The sequence below is a fragment of the Chanos chanos genome, chromosome 4 (assembly GCF_902362185.1).
Source record: "Chanos chanos chromosome 4, fChaCha1.1, whole genome shotgun sequence".
Taxonomy (NCBI): domain Eukaryota; kingdom Metazoa; phylum Chordata; class Actinopteri; order Gonorynchiformes; family Chanidae; genus Chanos; species Chanos chanos.
This window is the reverse complement of record NC_044498.1, coordinates 7,357,290-7,374,515: the sequence shown is the minus strand read 5'-3', so window position 1 is coordinate 7,374,515 and position 17,226 is coordinate 7,357,290. Positions and strand designations below refer to the sequence as shown.

The 17,226-nt window shown below is 40.8% G+C and overlaps 1 protein-coding gene across 1 annotated transcript; it reads right to left on the bottom strand.

The window, feature by feature from the left end:
- Positions 1 to 10,555: 10,555 nt before the first annotated feature.
- ipcef1 (interaction protein for cytohesin exchange factors 1) lies at positions 10,556 to 15,903 on the bottom strand. Its single transcript, XM_030770880.1, has 7 exons — positions 15,745 to 15,903; positions 15,116 to 15,189; positions 14,261 to 14,332; positions 12,646 to 12,658; positions 11,520 to 11,736; positions 10,945 to 11,126; positions 10,556 to 10,822 (listed from the first exon to the last, which is right to left on the bottom strand). The coding sequence occupies exons 1-7, from the start codon at positions 15,901 to 15,903 to the stop codon at positions 10,556 to 10,558; spliced, it is 984 nt and encodes a 327-aa protein (XP_030626740.1).
- Positions 15,904 to 17,226: the final 1,323 nt, after the last annotated feature.

The window sequence follows — 17,226 nt, the reverse complement described above, 5'->3', positions numbered from 1 at the left end:
TACCAGAAGCTTTCTCCTCTCTCTCGGTTTTCCTCTCAGAGTTGTTCTTCGGAATGTATTAAGGACGGACACATCAAAAGTCTTGAGCTGACGTGAAATCATATCTTGCAAATGACACGGGGGACTGATGCTGTGGGAACGATGTGGAAATGACAGGAAAGACACGGCATTAACACCGGACTGTTTAAAAGGGAATGGCCGTGATGGTAATTACTCACAGGTGACTTTGCGTCTCAGATTTAAAGAATTCTCAGTCAAATTCTAAATGACCCTAAGCTGTTCTATGTACTTACTCTAATCTACATGCAACACACCTGAAACAAGAGTTTGATGTTTATTTGATCAGTGAATCAGGTATTGAATTTTGACAACTATGCGGACTGACAAGATGATGAACCACTGATATGTGACCGAAAAGCTGTGTTATTTGAATCAGTTTTTAAAGAGTGATCATGTATCCAAACATCCAATGTGAGGCTTACGCTTAAGGGTTAGATATGAAAGGACTTCTTGTCTGATTTAATGACCCAGCCAAAGAAAGAAAGAGAGAAAGGGCATGCCAGTTGTTCTGGCCACAGGTATGGCTGTGATTAAGTTGATTTTGGTTAAAATAAACTGTGAAGATGTTATCTTGCCTTGTCGCCCATCTACTTGTTTTACTGTACCGTCTACTGCAGTGAAGAGTCTTCTTTGTTAAATTACACGGTTCTGCTGAGCCCAAACAACCAGGTTAATGTTGTACGCGCGCGAGCTTAGCGAAAACAACAGAACACAGGGCCACAAAGCCTATCGCATTTTTCCATCGGAAGAAAAAAGAAGTCCTTTGCACGAGAAAATGCGAGGTTTAATTAGGTAGAAAATCCACCACAAATTCCACAAGGCTGCAGCTCGGTCAGCTGAGAACAGTAGACCCTTCTTTTATAAACGAGTCCAACAAAGACATTGAGACACTTTCAAACTGGATTAGCCATGCAGCCAAGCTAAGAGCCCACAATGACTGGGACTGGAAAAATGAGTTCAGGAGACATAAGAACCTCGTGCCAGGTCTGTCTGTCTCTCTTTCAGTGACTTTCAGTCTCTCACTCTCTTTCTCTTTCCCCCTCACACACACACACTTTTGCATTCTCTTTGAGTTTCAAGTGTGTGGTTGAGTTGCTCACACACACACACACACACACTCACACAAATGTGCATGACTTTGCACTAATTCTGTGAAAGTTCCTGCAACATCAATGAGGGTATTCCATGAAGCAGGACTTCTCAGCTAGCTGATTAATTTGAATCAGTATTCAAGACTGTTCGTTTGCTATGTTCCTCGCTCCTAAGCTCCTCAAGACTTTGAATTTTGGTTCAAATGATCTGGTTACCTGAAAAAAAATCTCTTTCATGGAATACGACACAGTATGGATATGAAATAAACCCTAACAGAACTTTATTCCAGTAACACCATAAGACTTTTTGCACTACCAGATACTTGAGACTGAAAAGATTATAGCACCACACCAATGAGAAACAAGGGCTGCAGCCCGATGTCTCATCTTCTATCTGAAAGAAAACACATTTTTTCCTAACTGATTCATGTCAGCTGTGTTACAGCTTACTGATTTAAGCTCCATGTATGTGCTTCATTAATCATGGTTACTTTGAACAAAAGCTGGAGCAGGTTGCTAACTCAGTCAGCAAACATTTCGAACATGAAACCTGGCATGTTGCCACAATTTGCAAAAATACAAACCTTCAGGGTCTCATCGATCCTAATAAGTAACCGCAAATTCAATTGGACAGACACACGGAGGTTCAATTTAATCAGTCCAGCATTATACATCACTTAAACCCCCAGACCTCCCAATTTAGATCTTGCTTTATTTTCTCCCTTGGTCTTTCCTTTCAGTGTGGGCGGGAAATTCGATTTGAAACCCCAACAACAGTACCAAGACAACAATAACATAAATACTGGAGTAGCTCATTTACTCTACTGATAAGATGCAATTAACCTTAACTTTGCTTTGAGCATGACTGTTTTTATTCATGTCACTGTCTAATGAAGAGAAGGGTTTTTTTTTTTGGAATAAACAAAACCATTGTCAAAGGTTTCATCTATTCCAGGCATGGCAGTAGTATTTAATATGATGTCCCTAAAGAGCCGGAGTCATTTGATTCAAAACCCAAACCTATTATTTCTTGGGGGATTTTATTTTTTGACGATCTGACTATTTGGCAGTGCTTTCTTTTGAGAGAGAGAGAGAAGAAAAAAAGAACATGAACATGAGGGTCCTCGGAGCTAATCAGAGCACAAATGGTTTGCCATTCATTGCTCCAGCAAAACTTTAAATGAATTGGCAGCATGTGGCCATCAAAAGACTTCACACTTCAGTTGACTTGCTCCGCCTCTTCATTGGCAACCTGTTCAAGAACCCATATTTTAGTGAAACCCAATGTTCCTCCAGGGACTTATTTCAGCAAAGCAAAAAAAAAAAAAAAAAAAAAGCAAGTCAGACATTATCAGAGGCATGCTTACAGTTAGCAACGTGTTTCACTTTTAATGACACAATTAGAATTGATCAGTGGGAACTGAGGCTCCTTTTACATGATGTTCTCACTCCTACACATACAAGGCAAATTCAAACCAGCTACATAACACAGAGAACCATCTAGGTGTGCCATGTGATTAGCAGTGGCTTGGTCCATTCACCATATGGTCATTTTGAATATGACCTTTAGAACAGGGTGGGCAGGGCTTCATCAATAGTTATAAGGGAAAGTCCTCCCATAAATCCCTTGAAAGGTCACCGAAGGACATGCACAAACAATAAAAGATGGTTTCCAAGTCATCTATGAACACCATATGACTGTGAGTTCTTCTAAGGGTCCGTGTCTTTGTAATAACATGGTACTACTCTGACAAAACTAAACTGTCAAACAGTTGAAACATGCCAAACTCTTCTCTCTGATTAAGCTCAACCTTCTAGTCATTTTGTTGGCTTCACGACCCAGACTGATCATCAGTTAATTATTTACAAGAGAATCCGCAGTCTTGATTCTCGTTTTGAAAGTTGAAACCTCTGTAAGTGCTCCTCTGAACGAAGTAAACAAAGACCTAATGGTGTTGGACAGAAGTCAAACTCTCAGGCATTTGGACGGCACATTGACATTCCGCAGTTATGGCTACATGTGCTTACAATCTAACAATAACAATCAGGTGAACCAACGTCAGAGAGCTCTAACCTGCTCTGCCTAGGTATGCCTCCAGATAAGCGAATGCAAATGCTCTCAGCTCATGCTCAATTGAAATTAAACAATGAGTCTAATTTGTCGCAATCATGAGACAAAAAAAAAATGAACCATCTCACAGGGCAATGAGCAATTATTGCTTTGCATTAATAGTGCTCAAAGCAGACTTCTGTGCCAAATTACTCTTATAGGTTGAGTAAAGCTACAAAAAAAAAGAGGTAAAAAAAAAAAAAAACATTCCTTAATAGTGCAGAAAATTCATAGGCCTATTCCTTTGTTTCTCATCTAGCATGTGGACATTTCAGAAGCATATTCAAGCGTATTCATTTTGCCCTCAAGGGTTATGTTGTCAAATATAGCCATTTAAATGGATGCAGTCACAGGCAAAACGCCAAGAAAACTAAAAATACACTAGAGGGCTGCATTCCGGTGTGATGTGGCCTTCGTGATCAAAGGCCGCTGGCATATGAAGTCTAGTGGCTAGGACCGGTGTGTGCATGACAGGCAAGCAAGTGGTGATTATGGGGTTGGGTTTCTACTACAGAGCTCTCATTGTGCCATACGGTTTGCCACGCTGCGGACCTGCTGTGGGTAGGATAGCTCCATTCTTTGCCACACTCCAGGACTCCTGTGTTCCTTTTGTATGTGCTTTTAGCAAGCCAGATCTCCACACTCTAGTCAATAGTCTAGTGCCACAACAAAGCTGTTGCTAAGGGGAGGAGGTATAAAAGAATTACTAGGAGACACAATGTAGAGGCAAGAGCACATTTTTATGAGCAACACGACGTGAAATGTTGCGTTCTGAAAATTACTGAGAGTCTGAGTTCATAAAGTAACAGCAATTTCCTTTCACTATGTGAGTGTGTGTGTGTGTGTGTGTGTGTGTGAAAGAAAGAAAGAAAGAGAGAGAGAGAGAGAGAGAGAGAGCGCAGCAGTATTGGGAAAAGTGATTACGCGCACACGATAGCAGGTGTTTTTTGAAAGGTAGTAACGTCTGTCCGTGTGTCTTGGCTGAGATTACGAGAAGTCCAAAACAGAGAGGTTGAAATTTGGGATTGCGCCACAGTTTTACTTAGAACGCTCCTGTCCATCACTGAGCAGAAATTGTCCAAGGCACCCGGTTTGCATCTATACATACTTCATAAAATCATAATCCAGCATTATGTTTTTCATGACAGGCGTAATAACATGGGGTACAAATATGCCATTTGTAGTACTGACGTACAAAGTTGTCTGGAAAACTCGAATGACACATTAGACATGTTGTACTCATATCACTTGCTTATCCCCAAATGACTGTTGTTATATTTGTTTAATTACATCATTTACGCCCAGGTACCCTTCCAGCAAGGCATGGCCAAACTGTTTTTCAACAAAATTTATCGATAATTGCGTAATAACGTAAACCGAAAGCGCGTCCTCTGATAAAAGTGTAAAAACACATCGATCATAAAAGATAACAGATACATGATCGTTATTATCTGCTGTTCATTTCAGTTAAATTCGTAAAATTTAAACAGAACAAAATTTAAAAGAATAATCGTGTAGAACAACAATGGTACAAAGAACAAAGTTTCAAGAAGTCGCTCTGAAGTACGTTTTGCTGTATGGAGCGGGAATGAAAAACGGTCGATTTGACTCATACTCACCAGACGCTATTCCAAGGAAAACCAGAGGACTTTGAATGTTATCCCGAAAATCCTGAACTCTTTCAGTCCAAAACCTTTTTGACGCTTACGATGCTAATGTATCTCATCGAATTTGATCAACTTTTTCAGCTCTTTCTTCTCCTATTTTTTTTATTGCACACAACGGGTACCGTTACAGCACCACAACTTCCAACTGTAATCCTGAAAAATGTCACACAGCTTTCCTACTCACAGCATTGAGACATTGTTGTATTGGTGGAAACCACACCCCCATCCTTCAAATATACCCGTTAACCTTTCCAGTACCAGCATTAAGTCGGAATATTCTCAATATGACTAATTGTGGATTCCGAGGCGTGACCACCTCATGATTTTCTTCATATTTAAAAATACTGACTGATCTGTTATTGGACGTTTTTACGCGTCTCGTGAAACGGACCAAGACTAGAGCGTTAGTGATTACGTGATATTTCTCTAGCCATGTTGACGTTATAAAACTGTTTAATTTACAAAAGCCCAAAGGCTCTTCGGGATTTAGGATTTTTTCACTATGAGTGCATTAGCCTTGTATGTCCTATCTAAACCTATTTAAAGAAGGGACATTCCAAGCATCCCATAAACACAAATGAAGGCATTATCTCACGTAATCTCTTAACCAGAGAGGCCTGATCTCAATTTGCTTTAAAACGGTTGGTCTTGTTCTTCCGAAGAGTCTTTTAACAAAAGTGCACTACTTGTTTTTGAATAAAGCTTTATAGGAAAACCATTTTGTCAAAAGCAATAACACAAATTTAAAATTTACATTAAATTGTAGAGTATAAGTTTCTCTGCTTCAAACCAAGAACTGTAGGATTTACAACTCAGGAAGAAATTCCATTAGATTTATTTTTCTTTTACACGATCATTTTCAAAGGTAAACAAAAACTGATTGAATTCTTGGTGAGTAAAATAAGGTGAAAAGATTCCCATGAGGAAATAAGTTTCCTATTGTGGTCCACTCTTCCTTCCTAATATGATGAATACATTCATTAGGGACCTTCCCAGTTTGATTTGAATACAACAGAACAATGAGAGACACTTCAGTGTTATCAAACAGCTGTCAGTTGAGCTGTCTTACTAAGGTACATTCAGACACTTAATAGCACAATGCTCTCTTGTGTGTGTGTGTGTGTGTGTGTGTGCATGAGGAAGAGAGAGGCGGAGAGGGCATCATTATCACTCCTCTTCATGTCATGTTTGCCGAGCAGCTCAGCGTGGGAGTGAAATGAAATACTACAGTATTTGTGTGTGTGTGTGTGTGCGTGTGTGTGTGTGTGTGCGTGTGTGTGTGTGTGTGTGTGAGTGAATGCGTCTGTGTATTTTTTACATTTCTCATTTTCAGCGGCGTGTCCTGAGGGGAGGCAGTGCTGAAAGCAGCGTCGTGATGGAGACAGTGGCTGGTTCACTACTGCACTCATAAAGGTCCTCGTTACTTTCCGCGGCCTTTCAAATATCAGAGCTTCTCGTACAAACCCAGACAAACAGAGCTGGCGGAACAAGCCCATACCAAGTTTAACAAAGTTTCCTCAAACTGGTCAGTTCTTTAATAATCTCTTTGATAATCCATAAAGCTGATTTTGGATCTGTGTGTCAGATATTCATATTCTCGATCTCACGTTTTCTCTTTATGTCCACAGGCATCCTTTGAATATATTTAAATGTTTCTGTGTTGTGGCACCCTCTAGTTTGCTCGATGAATCAGTTAATGATCTGTTGATTAGGTTATTCAGATGTGCTAAAGCTTAGCTTGACTGAAAATGCCCAGAGCGAGAGGGTGTGAGGGGGCGTGTACAAACCTAAGTAGACAACATCAGTCAGTCAGTGAGACGTTCCTGAGCTGTTGAGGTGCTATTCACGCTTGAGTGATGGTCATGTTTACAGCTTTATGGGAATGTTATTATCAACTGCGAACTGCGACGGGTGAAGAAGGGTTTTGTTTTTTTTTTTCCTTTCAGCCTCAGGTGAGGCCACATCTGCTAGACAGAACCAGTATCTTCACACAGACATAAGACAACATGCTGTAGTTCACAACCTGCCTCACAGCACTGGGTGCAGACAAACACCACAATGCTCTGTTATTGCTTGAATCCCCCTGGACATGCTGTCCTGTCTCACACTGCCGTTACATCCCTTATATTATGACAAAATTGACAGAGGGATAACTCACACCATTTAATTATTGCTACAGGGCATCAGAATTAAAGAGGCAGACAGAGTGAGAAATGTAATCATATCAGACCGGGATAAACGGAAGGGGGGAAGGCTCCCAGGGGGATCCAGACTGCTCGTGGTAGATCTGGCCAATCATTATTATCTTTCATTTCAGTCTACTGAGGCAGAAAAACTATCAGGAACCTTATTGACAGTGAGAATGAGGCTAGATTGGTGTTTGGGGTACTGGGAATCAGGAGGGAATTTAAAAACCATTATGGAGGTTCTGTTTCTTTGGTAGAACAAGGCTGGCATATGGTTTGAGCCCGGCATATGTTTTTGGCACGCAGTGCAGAAAAACATCGGCGGTCGATGCGTGTTGGAAGACCGTGAAACAACTAGATTTAGAATCATGGTAAAAGTTCTATGATGTGATAAGATGTTTGCTGTTGCGCAATTAACCAGGGCCAATCCATCTCTATAATTATGTGGTGAGAAAGGAAGACAGAGAGAAAGACAGAGAGAGAGAGAGAAAAGAGACAGAAAAGGGACACACAGATAGAAATTTAAGAGGGATAACAGACTATTCCCTAGAAACTGGGGAAGAACTTTTATTTTTAGCTGATTTGATCTGTGGAATGTTACTCTTTTTTGCTCCTAAATACAAAAATAGAGATAATGGACCAGAGAATGGGGCCTGTCTTTGTTGCACATTTGCTGTGGCTTTAAAGTCAGTCCTGGGATGCATTACACTCTTCTAAAACCACAGGAATGCCTGGGACCGCCATCTGAACGTCACCCAGCTCCAGTTCTGCATGGGCTTTCAAATCCACCTTTCTCTAGTAAACAAAGAGAACAGTGTCGCCTTTTCTTGGCCTAACTTCTCACCATTGTGGGTCAAAGACGCCAAATTTATCCTCAACAGTCGGGATGATTCAAGAGCTGGATTGTGCGTGCTTGGTCACGTGCAGAGCAGCAGAAGAACAGATCTTATCTAGATTTTTTTTTTTTTTTTTTTGGACATGTGACATACACTAAATGTCTCCTGGTCATTTCAACCCTCTGAAAAACACAAGGAGGATCAAAAGGACAGTAGTAGTGGAGCACCTTGTCTTTGTCGTGCATTTGTATCTAAGAATAACCCTTCAAAATATCATTGAAGCTGTTCACTGCCTCGACGCTCAAGACAACACTGCGAAGTTTAATAAATTAACCCTTTGACTCCCCGTATAATTCTTAGCACCACAGCATCCCAGTGCATACCGGTCCCTTTGTCTGACGCTCATTTAATCATCTTCAGGCTTGTGAGACGCTCAGCAATAATGAGCTGAATTGGTTATGAACGCTCCGATAGAGCAGACATGTACCGAAGTTGCTGAGCTTTCAAACCGCAGCGCTCTGGGCCGAAGCGATAAAAATGTCTATTCTGCCATTATATTTACATAAGTGTCTAACATTGCCACAAGGCTATAAAGGGGCTATTTATCAAGAGAGGTTATTAACTGGCCGACATTTGCTGTTATTTGTGAAGGGGTAATTATATTGTGAGAAGCTGAATTGGATAATTTGATTCAGTTACTCCAGATGGAATTGAGTTTGTTACATGACCAGCCTCCTTTTCCCAGAATGGTGTCACGTGGGCAACACACAGTTACATCTCACAAACACACACTCTTAATGCATCAGCTTACATACACAGCAGCCCCTCTGAATAACAAATTTACATTTTGTTTACCTTAAGGACATCAAAACAGAGCTTGTCCATGAGTAATACAGTACGCCTTCTCACACACACACACACACACACACACACACACAAAAACAACACAATAAAAAAACAAAACAAAACAACAACAACAACAACAAAAAAAACAGCCCCCTCCCCTCCCAAAAATATCCATTCACAGTAATGCTTAAAACTCATTTAACTTTTTTGCCCCCTAGTGGACATTTACCAAATTGACATATCTTCTATTATTATTTAAATCAGTCTATTAGGAATGACAGGACAGCAGCCAGCTTAAGTCTCTTTGTATTGGTGCACAAAAGCCTGCAACAGATGGCTACATATCAGCTGCATGCCGGACTCCCTTCATGTGTCAAACTTTCAGAAGAGGGTTTTTTTTTTTTTTTCACGCATTCATATGCAGGCTTGTCAGCATGCACCATCATACCCAGTTTCATTTCAAGCTTGCCGCAGATGGTAAATCCAAGATGCTAATACCACATTGTCAGCTTTGTGTAATGGATTGGAAAAAAAAAAAACTCTTTAGTATTGAGGATGCTTGTGTGCAAGCGCCGAGTTCTTTTCAAGCCTATGCAGACATTACTATACACGGAAAGGACTTCTCGCTCAGTCTGCAAGCAGCTGGGAACTTCTTTTGTGAATGAGGTATGGAAATGACTGGCAAAAACTTGTTCAACTAGTACTACACACCAGTGAAAAACATCAGCGGTTTGTGACAAATGTTGAGAGCGCACTAGACTTTAAAAACAAAATGAAGAGTACATCAGAGTCACCTCAAGTGAGAGGAGACACAGTCCTGGTTCCTGTGTTTTAGCATACGTTGTCTATGACTCCTCTACAAGATCATCAGTGCTATTCACTAAGACTCGCCCACCTCAACCTCTTAATATCCCCTGTGGTCTAATAATTACAGACTCAGAGATCCATATTTCCTGTGAATTTATTTTATTTCCACAGCACTACAAAAATTAAAAACATAAATCATTTATACAAATCTACATCATTAACAACATCATCATCTGTCCAAGACTATAACCTATTTACAGAGATAAAATAATAAAACATCAACATGAAAATATATAGTCAAAGGAATACACAGTGTGAGTGTTGGTGTAATTTACACAGAACTGATGGTGAGGTTGAGTGATGGTGTTTGCTCTGTGTTTGACCCACTACAATTAAATAAACATTTAGTGATGAAGATACACTTAAACCTTAACGACACATAAACAACAAACGACAAACCCTAATGGTGTTTCATTTTTCTGTTCAATCAGTACTAAACATACACACATTCATTTCACACTCGAAATAGGCTTCAAAGGGCTTTTAACAGTAAAAACTGAAGACAACCCAATAACTAAAAAATAATAATACAACACAGCTAATGATTAAAATGGTTAAAATAGCCAAATGTTTCTGTAAACAACTCAATAACACAACTGTCAGCTTATTGTATTAAAACAAAAAGGAGCAACATTCCCAAAGGGACGCTAAAATACACTCTAAAATAACTCTGACTCTGCTTTTTGTTCCATCTGACTCAAAGTGTGTTTTTCTACCATTCTGTACATCTACATTTAGTCCCGAAAGTCCTTGCCTTGACTCACATCACCAGCCCTAATTTTAAATGCATCCGCCCAACACGTTACTAACAATATGCTAAGTGTACCTTCTAGACTTTTCCGTAGGTCTTAGTGTACACTGAGCATGCAGTAAGCAGGATTCCACTCTCCACTCAGACACTGGTCTCTGCATAGACACGCGGTATGTTTGTGGTGGAGGTGGTGATAGCGATGGTACTGGTGCTGGCAGTACTGGAAGAGTCTGGTTCAGACGGTTCTGGAAGGTTCTGGTGAGGGTCTGATCTGCTCTCAGAGCTGTGCTGCTGACAAATCTCTTGTAGCAGCAGAACATTTGCTTCTCTCCACTTTCTGTATTTACATGCACTGAGCGTGGGGTCAGAGAGGACCTGCTCTATGGCCAGCAAGTCTGCCTCTTTAGCCTAGACACACACACACACAGACAATACACAATGTTGATCAATACTGCCCCCTGGTGCCTAAAGTTTGAAAGCACAATTAGAATATGCCAGTTCTAAGGTTTGCTGATGTGAACGTATGATACCTTTAAAGTGCTGTTTAGAGCTCTAACTAGGTGCAGTTTCTCGTTGATGTTTTCGTCTTTGCAGCGGCGGATGAAGGAAGACCTAAAGTCTCGTTTGGTGGAGGGTTGGAGCTGTCCAGTTGGAGACAGACTTGCTTTCTTTAGATGGAGATACAGCATCTCCATCTCATCAGATGCAGCTTCTGGATAAAACCCAAAAGAAGCACCACTAAGGCATGTTTCAGGGTTTTTGCATACACACACACACACACACACACACTCATACACAAAAGAAATCGAGTTCTTGTCACGCAAAATTTACCTGTATAGTACAGTGTTACAAAAAAAAAGCTACTATTGTTCATCATCTTATTTCTGACAACAAATGCAGGACTCACATGTAACCATGATATTTAAAAACACTTTTCAATGTTAGTGACATATAGAGCTGGCAAAAAGAAAACTACCATACCATCTAGGTTTTTTTTTTTTTTTTTTCATTTACTTCACAAATCCAAGTCATGACTGAACCCTTCTCCTTTAGAACAGGCAGTCTAAAAAAAAACAAGTGTATGGTAGTCTCTCTCATTACTTACTCTCCTCGCCACAGGGGCCCTGTAGTGGGGGTTGCTGGTCCTCCTCATCTTCTGTTGGGTCGGAATTCTGCGGTTGAGCTTCCTGGGCTTGCTCTATGGATACATCCAACCAGGACTCACTGAGAACACTCTCTGAGGAGGTGTTCCCAACAGGAGACAGCAGGGGGATCATGGGATGACACGGAGAGGAGGAGGAACGAGGAGGCGGGGGAGATCCCTGAGTTACAGCCGGACAAGATGAACGTAAAAAAAAAAAAAAAAGAAAAAAGAAAAAAAAAAGGTTAGTTCTTGTGTGTGTGTGTGTGTGTTTTACAGGATATCCTCTTTTTATTCAATCTCATTCAATACGAATGTTATTTGGGTAGAAAAGAGAAAAAAAAAACATGACTTAAAATATGTTAAAAATCTTAAACAAAGAATAAAAAGGAAAACACCATGTTTTTGAAATTATTAAATCGCTATCTCTGCTTTGAACTTAAAAGCTAAACTTCTAACATCACTGATCTATTAAAGGCATGACAAATAGATATTTAAAGGCTGAAAGTCAGCATTGTGTGTGTTTTAGAGTTGAAAAGCCAGTCATTTTGCGCTTTCATCAGGACACCACACGTTTTGACTAAAAGATCTTTATAACACTTCACAAAGGGTAGCACATGTTGCCCTAATAATGGTATAAGTGGTACTAATTATTTAAGATTTAGGTTTAAAGTCCAATTCTCAAGAGCCACTCAGTATTGCGGCTCCTGTCAGACGTGCATGTGCACACGTTATTCAAACTGTCAGCCTCTCGTTTCTTCCTCATTTGAAAGAAGCGGTGGTGAGATTAATGATAAGATCAAGACACACTTCCAACCTCCTTTTCTCTGCCAAAGGTAAAGGCAGTTTGAGAGAAACGAAGTAGAGTCATTTATTTATTGAACAGTTTTGACTTTTCGCTCAAGTTAGCCATGTAACGGATAAACACCCACCCCACCCCTTTCAGTCAGTAGTCCTCGGGACTGTAGATGAGGGACATTGACTTAAAACACGCCGAGGACAGCACTGTGCCTTCACAACAAACATGAGCCTTACTCTATCAGTCACATCATATCTTCAAGTACCCCCATGTCATCAACTCTGATGGCACCTGTTGACTCACACTGTAAGGATAAACGCAGAAAGCTGTCATGGGCCATTCTCGCCTCTTGGTCTCGTGGTTTTCCGCTAACACTTAGTGGAGCGGAAACTGCCTGCTGTACGGCACAGGTTTTGTGTCCCTTATAGGGTCATTTTTATGAGGCTACAGATTTTCATGAACGCACAGAGCAAAAAAATAAATAAGATGGATGTGCTAATTGGATGAGCAGCCTCCAGCTGCATGAGAAATGGTGAGGGATGGTTTTGATGTCAAAAGGACAAGAAAACCAAAGTTGACATATGCTTTTTATTTTATTATTTTTTTTTTTTAATTCGTATGAAGTTTTATTCATGATGGTGCTAACCACTAAAATCTGCATATAGCTCATTACTCACATTAAGGAAGTTTGCAGTGGGCTGCTCTGAGTACTGTGGACATGGTTCTGCTGAGTCAACTTCATCATCATCACTTGCTTCACTGTAGCACTCTGAAAATGCAAACATGCAACACACACACACACATGCAACACACACACACACACACACACGCACACAGAGGTGAACATAGGCACACAGAGGCGAACACATGTGCGCGTGCACACACACATAGGCAAACAAACACACACACAGGTACACACATGCAAGCACACACACAAACACACAGGTACACAGGCATACACATACACACACAGACACACACAGGTACACAGGCACATGCACATGCACGCACAAACAGACACGCAGGCACACAGGCATGGGCACGGGCACGGACACGCAGGCACGGACACGCAGGCACACAAAATCAGATTAATCGTTCTGAGTCTGCAGCCTTGAAACCACAACCGTAACAAATCTTAAAGGTCGTCAGAAGAAACAGGCAACACATCTATTTATGTCATGTCTCTCTACAAAAAAAGCCCACGAAACTGCTTGGTCTGAGAATCAGTGCAGTAAGCAAGGTAGGTCACATTTCCGGTAATAATGTATGAGTAAACTCGTTTATGAGATTGGTACCTTCACTGGCGGAATTTAAATGGCCCCGCGGTGCAGAGGCTGAGACCAGGGCAGACAGCCACCTGCGTTAATCCCCAAAACAAACAAACAAACAAACAAACAAACAAAAGAAGACATCTTTACCAACCTGCTCAGGTGAAGCAGCCTTCCTGGCATGTTTCGAATTTTAAGCAAAATTTTGGATAATTAGATTACAGCTTGCATCATAACAGGGAGGGGGGGGGGGCAAAGAAGCATACACAAATGAATAATGTATCAGTGTATGTAGCAGTTGTTGAATTGACTAAGATAAAGACGTGTTAAACTAATCATGTCTATTTTCCTCTTTTTTTTTAATTACGCATTTGGTTCTGTCACTGATCTTTTTCTTTTTTTCAGCAAACCACTAAGAAAAAAATTAAAGAACACGTTCAGTATAAATAATAAAATGGTGGTAAATGTTTTGGGTTTTTTTGTTTGCAGAACGGAGGTTAAATAGCTTTTGGGGGGTTTATGTGTTTTGTTTTGTTTTTTCCTCCCAGAATCTCGCATAAACTATCATTTCCTGACCGCAGTGAGAAAAGACGTGAAAAGCACTGTTTCAGCTTCTGGTTTTTTTTTTTCACACTCACTTGTTCATCTCTTTGACGTTCTCAGCTGCAAAAAGCAGTGTGACAAGCTGCAGGTGGCTCGCTCTTAGAGCACTGTTAAAAGAAAAAAAAAAAGAAAGAAAAGAAAAAAAGAAAGAAAGAAAGAAAGAAAGAAAGAAAGAAAGAAAGAAAGAAAAAAAGAAAACAAAAGACACAGAGACAGCGTCAAATCTGATACTTTTCCAGTGAAAACAAAAGCATCGTCATAAAAAAAAAAAAAAGGGACAAGCTGTAAAATCTGCCTCACGTAACCATTCAAAACCATCCCGTTAGTTACCATTAAAAAAAAAAAATAACAAAACCAGATTACGCTGTCGACCACAAACAGCATGTAACGGGGGGCTATTACGTCACGCCTTTGTCGGCGCATCGCTTTGAAGACATACTGTGAAACAAATTTCTACTGAAACCGAAAAAAAAGTTAAACTCGGCTTCTCTTTCTGCATATGTTCTCAGGTCTCTGTAGGAGGAAGTCATAGCAGACCAAAGTAAGAATACATGTTGTAGTCAAACCATTTCCTGTGTCTGAGGCTTGTGTTGACAACATGCTATTAGGAGGTTTGACAGCACTGCTTAGCTCACAGTAAGAAAACTACAGTTGGTGCGTTTGTCTTACACAGAGCAAGCACTGTGGGCAATGTTACATCTATTAGGAGATTTTGGATCTGTTTGGCTCGCCATAGAGCACTTGACTTGTGAGAGGGACACGAAAGCGCTTCAGATGAAGGTGATCCGAGACAAACAAATAAGGTCAGCTCCCCTTTATGCCCACTGCCATTACCACCTCCACTCACCCAACACTTAAATACAGGTTATCCAAATAAGGTCGACACTCACTATTTCCTCCTGCTCTCCTTTGCCTGCTCCACAGTGAAATCCTGCAGGTTTATATAGCCAATCGCTTTCTCTGCCTGTTTGGAAAGAGAACAGCAAGATACAGAACATTAAGAAAAAGCCCTCCGAGAAGAGGGATTTTGTGCAACAGCTGTATCAGCTGAAGGCATTTATGTGATGAGATAATGTGTGTGGTGTTTTTTGGTTTTTGTTTTTTGTTTAGATGTTGATTTTGTGTGCTGATTATGGTCAGAGCTGTGGTTAAGGATGAGAGAGCTGAGGTCAAACCCATAGCCTTTCATTTAAAAAAATGCCCCCCCCACCCCAACCCAAAGAAAAAAAGTTAAAAGTTTGAGAGGTAGGCTAAGAAGATGAGCGCTTGGTTTCAAACATCATGGAAATGTTGTTTTTTTGGTTTTTTCAACTGAACTACAACCAAATTAATAATAATAATAATAATAATAATAATAATAAAAAAAATGTCTTTGACTTTTACTGTGCCCCCTGCCCACCTCACCACTGCCACCGCCCAAAAATAAAAAGACATTTGTAGCATTGCGCTACAGTACGCAGCATCCACAGAGTACATTTCATGCACAGCAATAGGACGTAAAGCGGATCCTTAAACTCACAGTTTGGCAAGAATACCAGTAGAGCGAGGACCTCTTCAGTACAAACCAGTACTTCTTCCACCTGTTTCCCAGGAATCCCCTGCCATCCTTCTTTTTGTGCAGCCACCCCTGACAATCCACCTGCCCCAGGTCTTTCACCGAGACCCTCCTTCGGCTCATGGCCACATTGCCTTCAGAAACACACACACACACACACACAGACACACACACACGTTTAAGAATCAGAGATATCCCGATATTAGAAGTCAGTAGCATCGGTAAGCTTTGAGCCCATTTTGAAAGCAGATCACCGGTGGGTCCCTTACCTTTGGTTCTGTCACTGGAGAGGTTGTAGAGAGGGAGCTTTCGGCGAGGAAAGAGCAGAGAGACGGAGAAGAAGGTTGAGGTTTTCTACAGGAACCCCAGAGCGGCCGAGCCATCAGCCCCCACACAATTCATGCAGGCACTCATGACACATGCACTGTGTCTCAGAGCACTCCCTTGCCGCCCCCCCCCTCCTCCTCACACACACACAAAAAAAAAAAACAGCACACTTCCCCTCCTCACACCACACACACTTTTACATATACACACACACACATATCATTTCCTAGCGTTGTTACCAATGGTTACATGAGAAGGAACAAGCTGAAATGTGTGACTACTGTCCTACACTGCGATGCTGTCTAGTTTCCTTGCTGCTGACCTCACAGAATTACAGTGAGAAGCAGTACACATTGAATGTTTCCTGTGACAACAAGACTCATCAGTAGTTTCAACAGAACATAATGTCAGCAGACAGGGGGAGCCATAGGGCTAAAATTCTTGAGGATTGGTTTCAGGCCACTGTTAGCTTCATGAGTTTCATACATAAGCCTGCACATTATCCCTTGCCATTATGGGAATGTGCAAGTTCACTCCACACGGTAACCAAGATGCCAAACACTTCATAAATCAAAGACAAGCACTTACTAATTCATCTCTGCTTTTTACCAGTGGGGGGAAAAATGTTGGGAAAAACACAGCCTAGGAGAGAGATAAATCAAAAACAACATATAAGAAAATCGGCCCCGAAGAGTCTAGTAGATCACAGTCATTTAGTCTTCCACTTCAGCCTAATTAGAGCTTGTCAGACTCAAATGCTTGAACTGTTGGTTACACCCTTCAGTTTTGGGTGGCTAGCCAAGCAGTGAGAAACACATGACCGGAGTTCCGTAATTGCACAGAAAAATTCATCAATTTTACAATCGCAGGTCAATTTTAATACCTGTTACTTAGGGACGAACTGGAATGTAACGAGATGTCAAAGCAGGAGCTTTAAGACGACGAAGGTCAAACAAAATTGATTTGAATTACCTTAAGCCAGTATTTGAGTATATGAATTTTCCAATCAGTGACGACACGTATGTGTTGCTCAACAGTATTTGAAAACATTTTAAGACAAACAAAAAAGGTAAAATTTTGTCACGCCGGTAAAATAAACTACATGTCACCTGTCACGTT

What these genes read in the sequence shown, in the direction of transcription:
- ipcef1 (XM_030770880.1), bottom strand. Translation starts at nt 15,903, where the DNA reads ATGAGCCGAAGGAGGGTCTCGGTGAAAGACCTGGGGCAGGTGGATTGT. An exon ending in AAGGAGAGCAGGAGGAAATA is followed by an intron (nt 14,333 to 15,115) that starts GTGAGTGTCGAC and finishes TTCTTTTAACAG; the next exon opens with TGCTCTAAGAGCGAGCCACC. An exon ending in CTCTAAACAGCACTTTAAAG is followed by an intron (nt 10,823 to 10,944) that starts GTATCATACGTT and finishes GTGTGTGTCTAG; the next exon opens with GCTAAAGAGGCAGACTTGCT.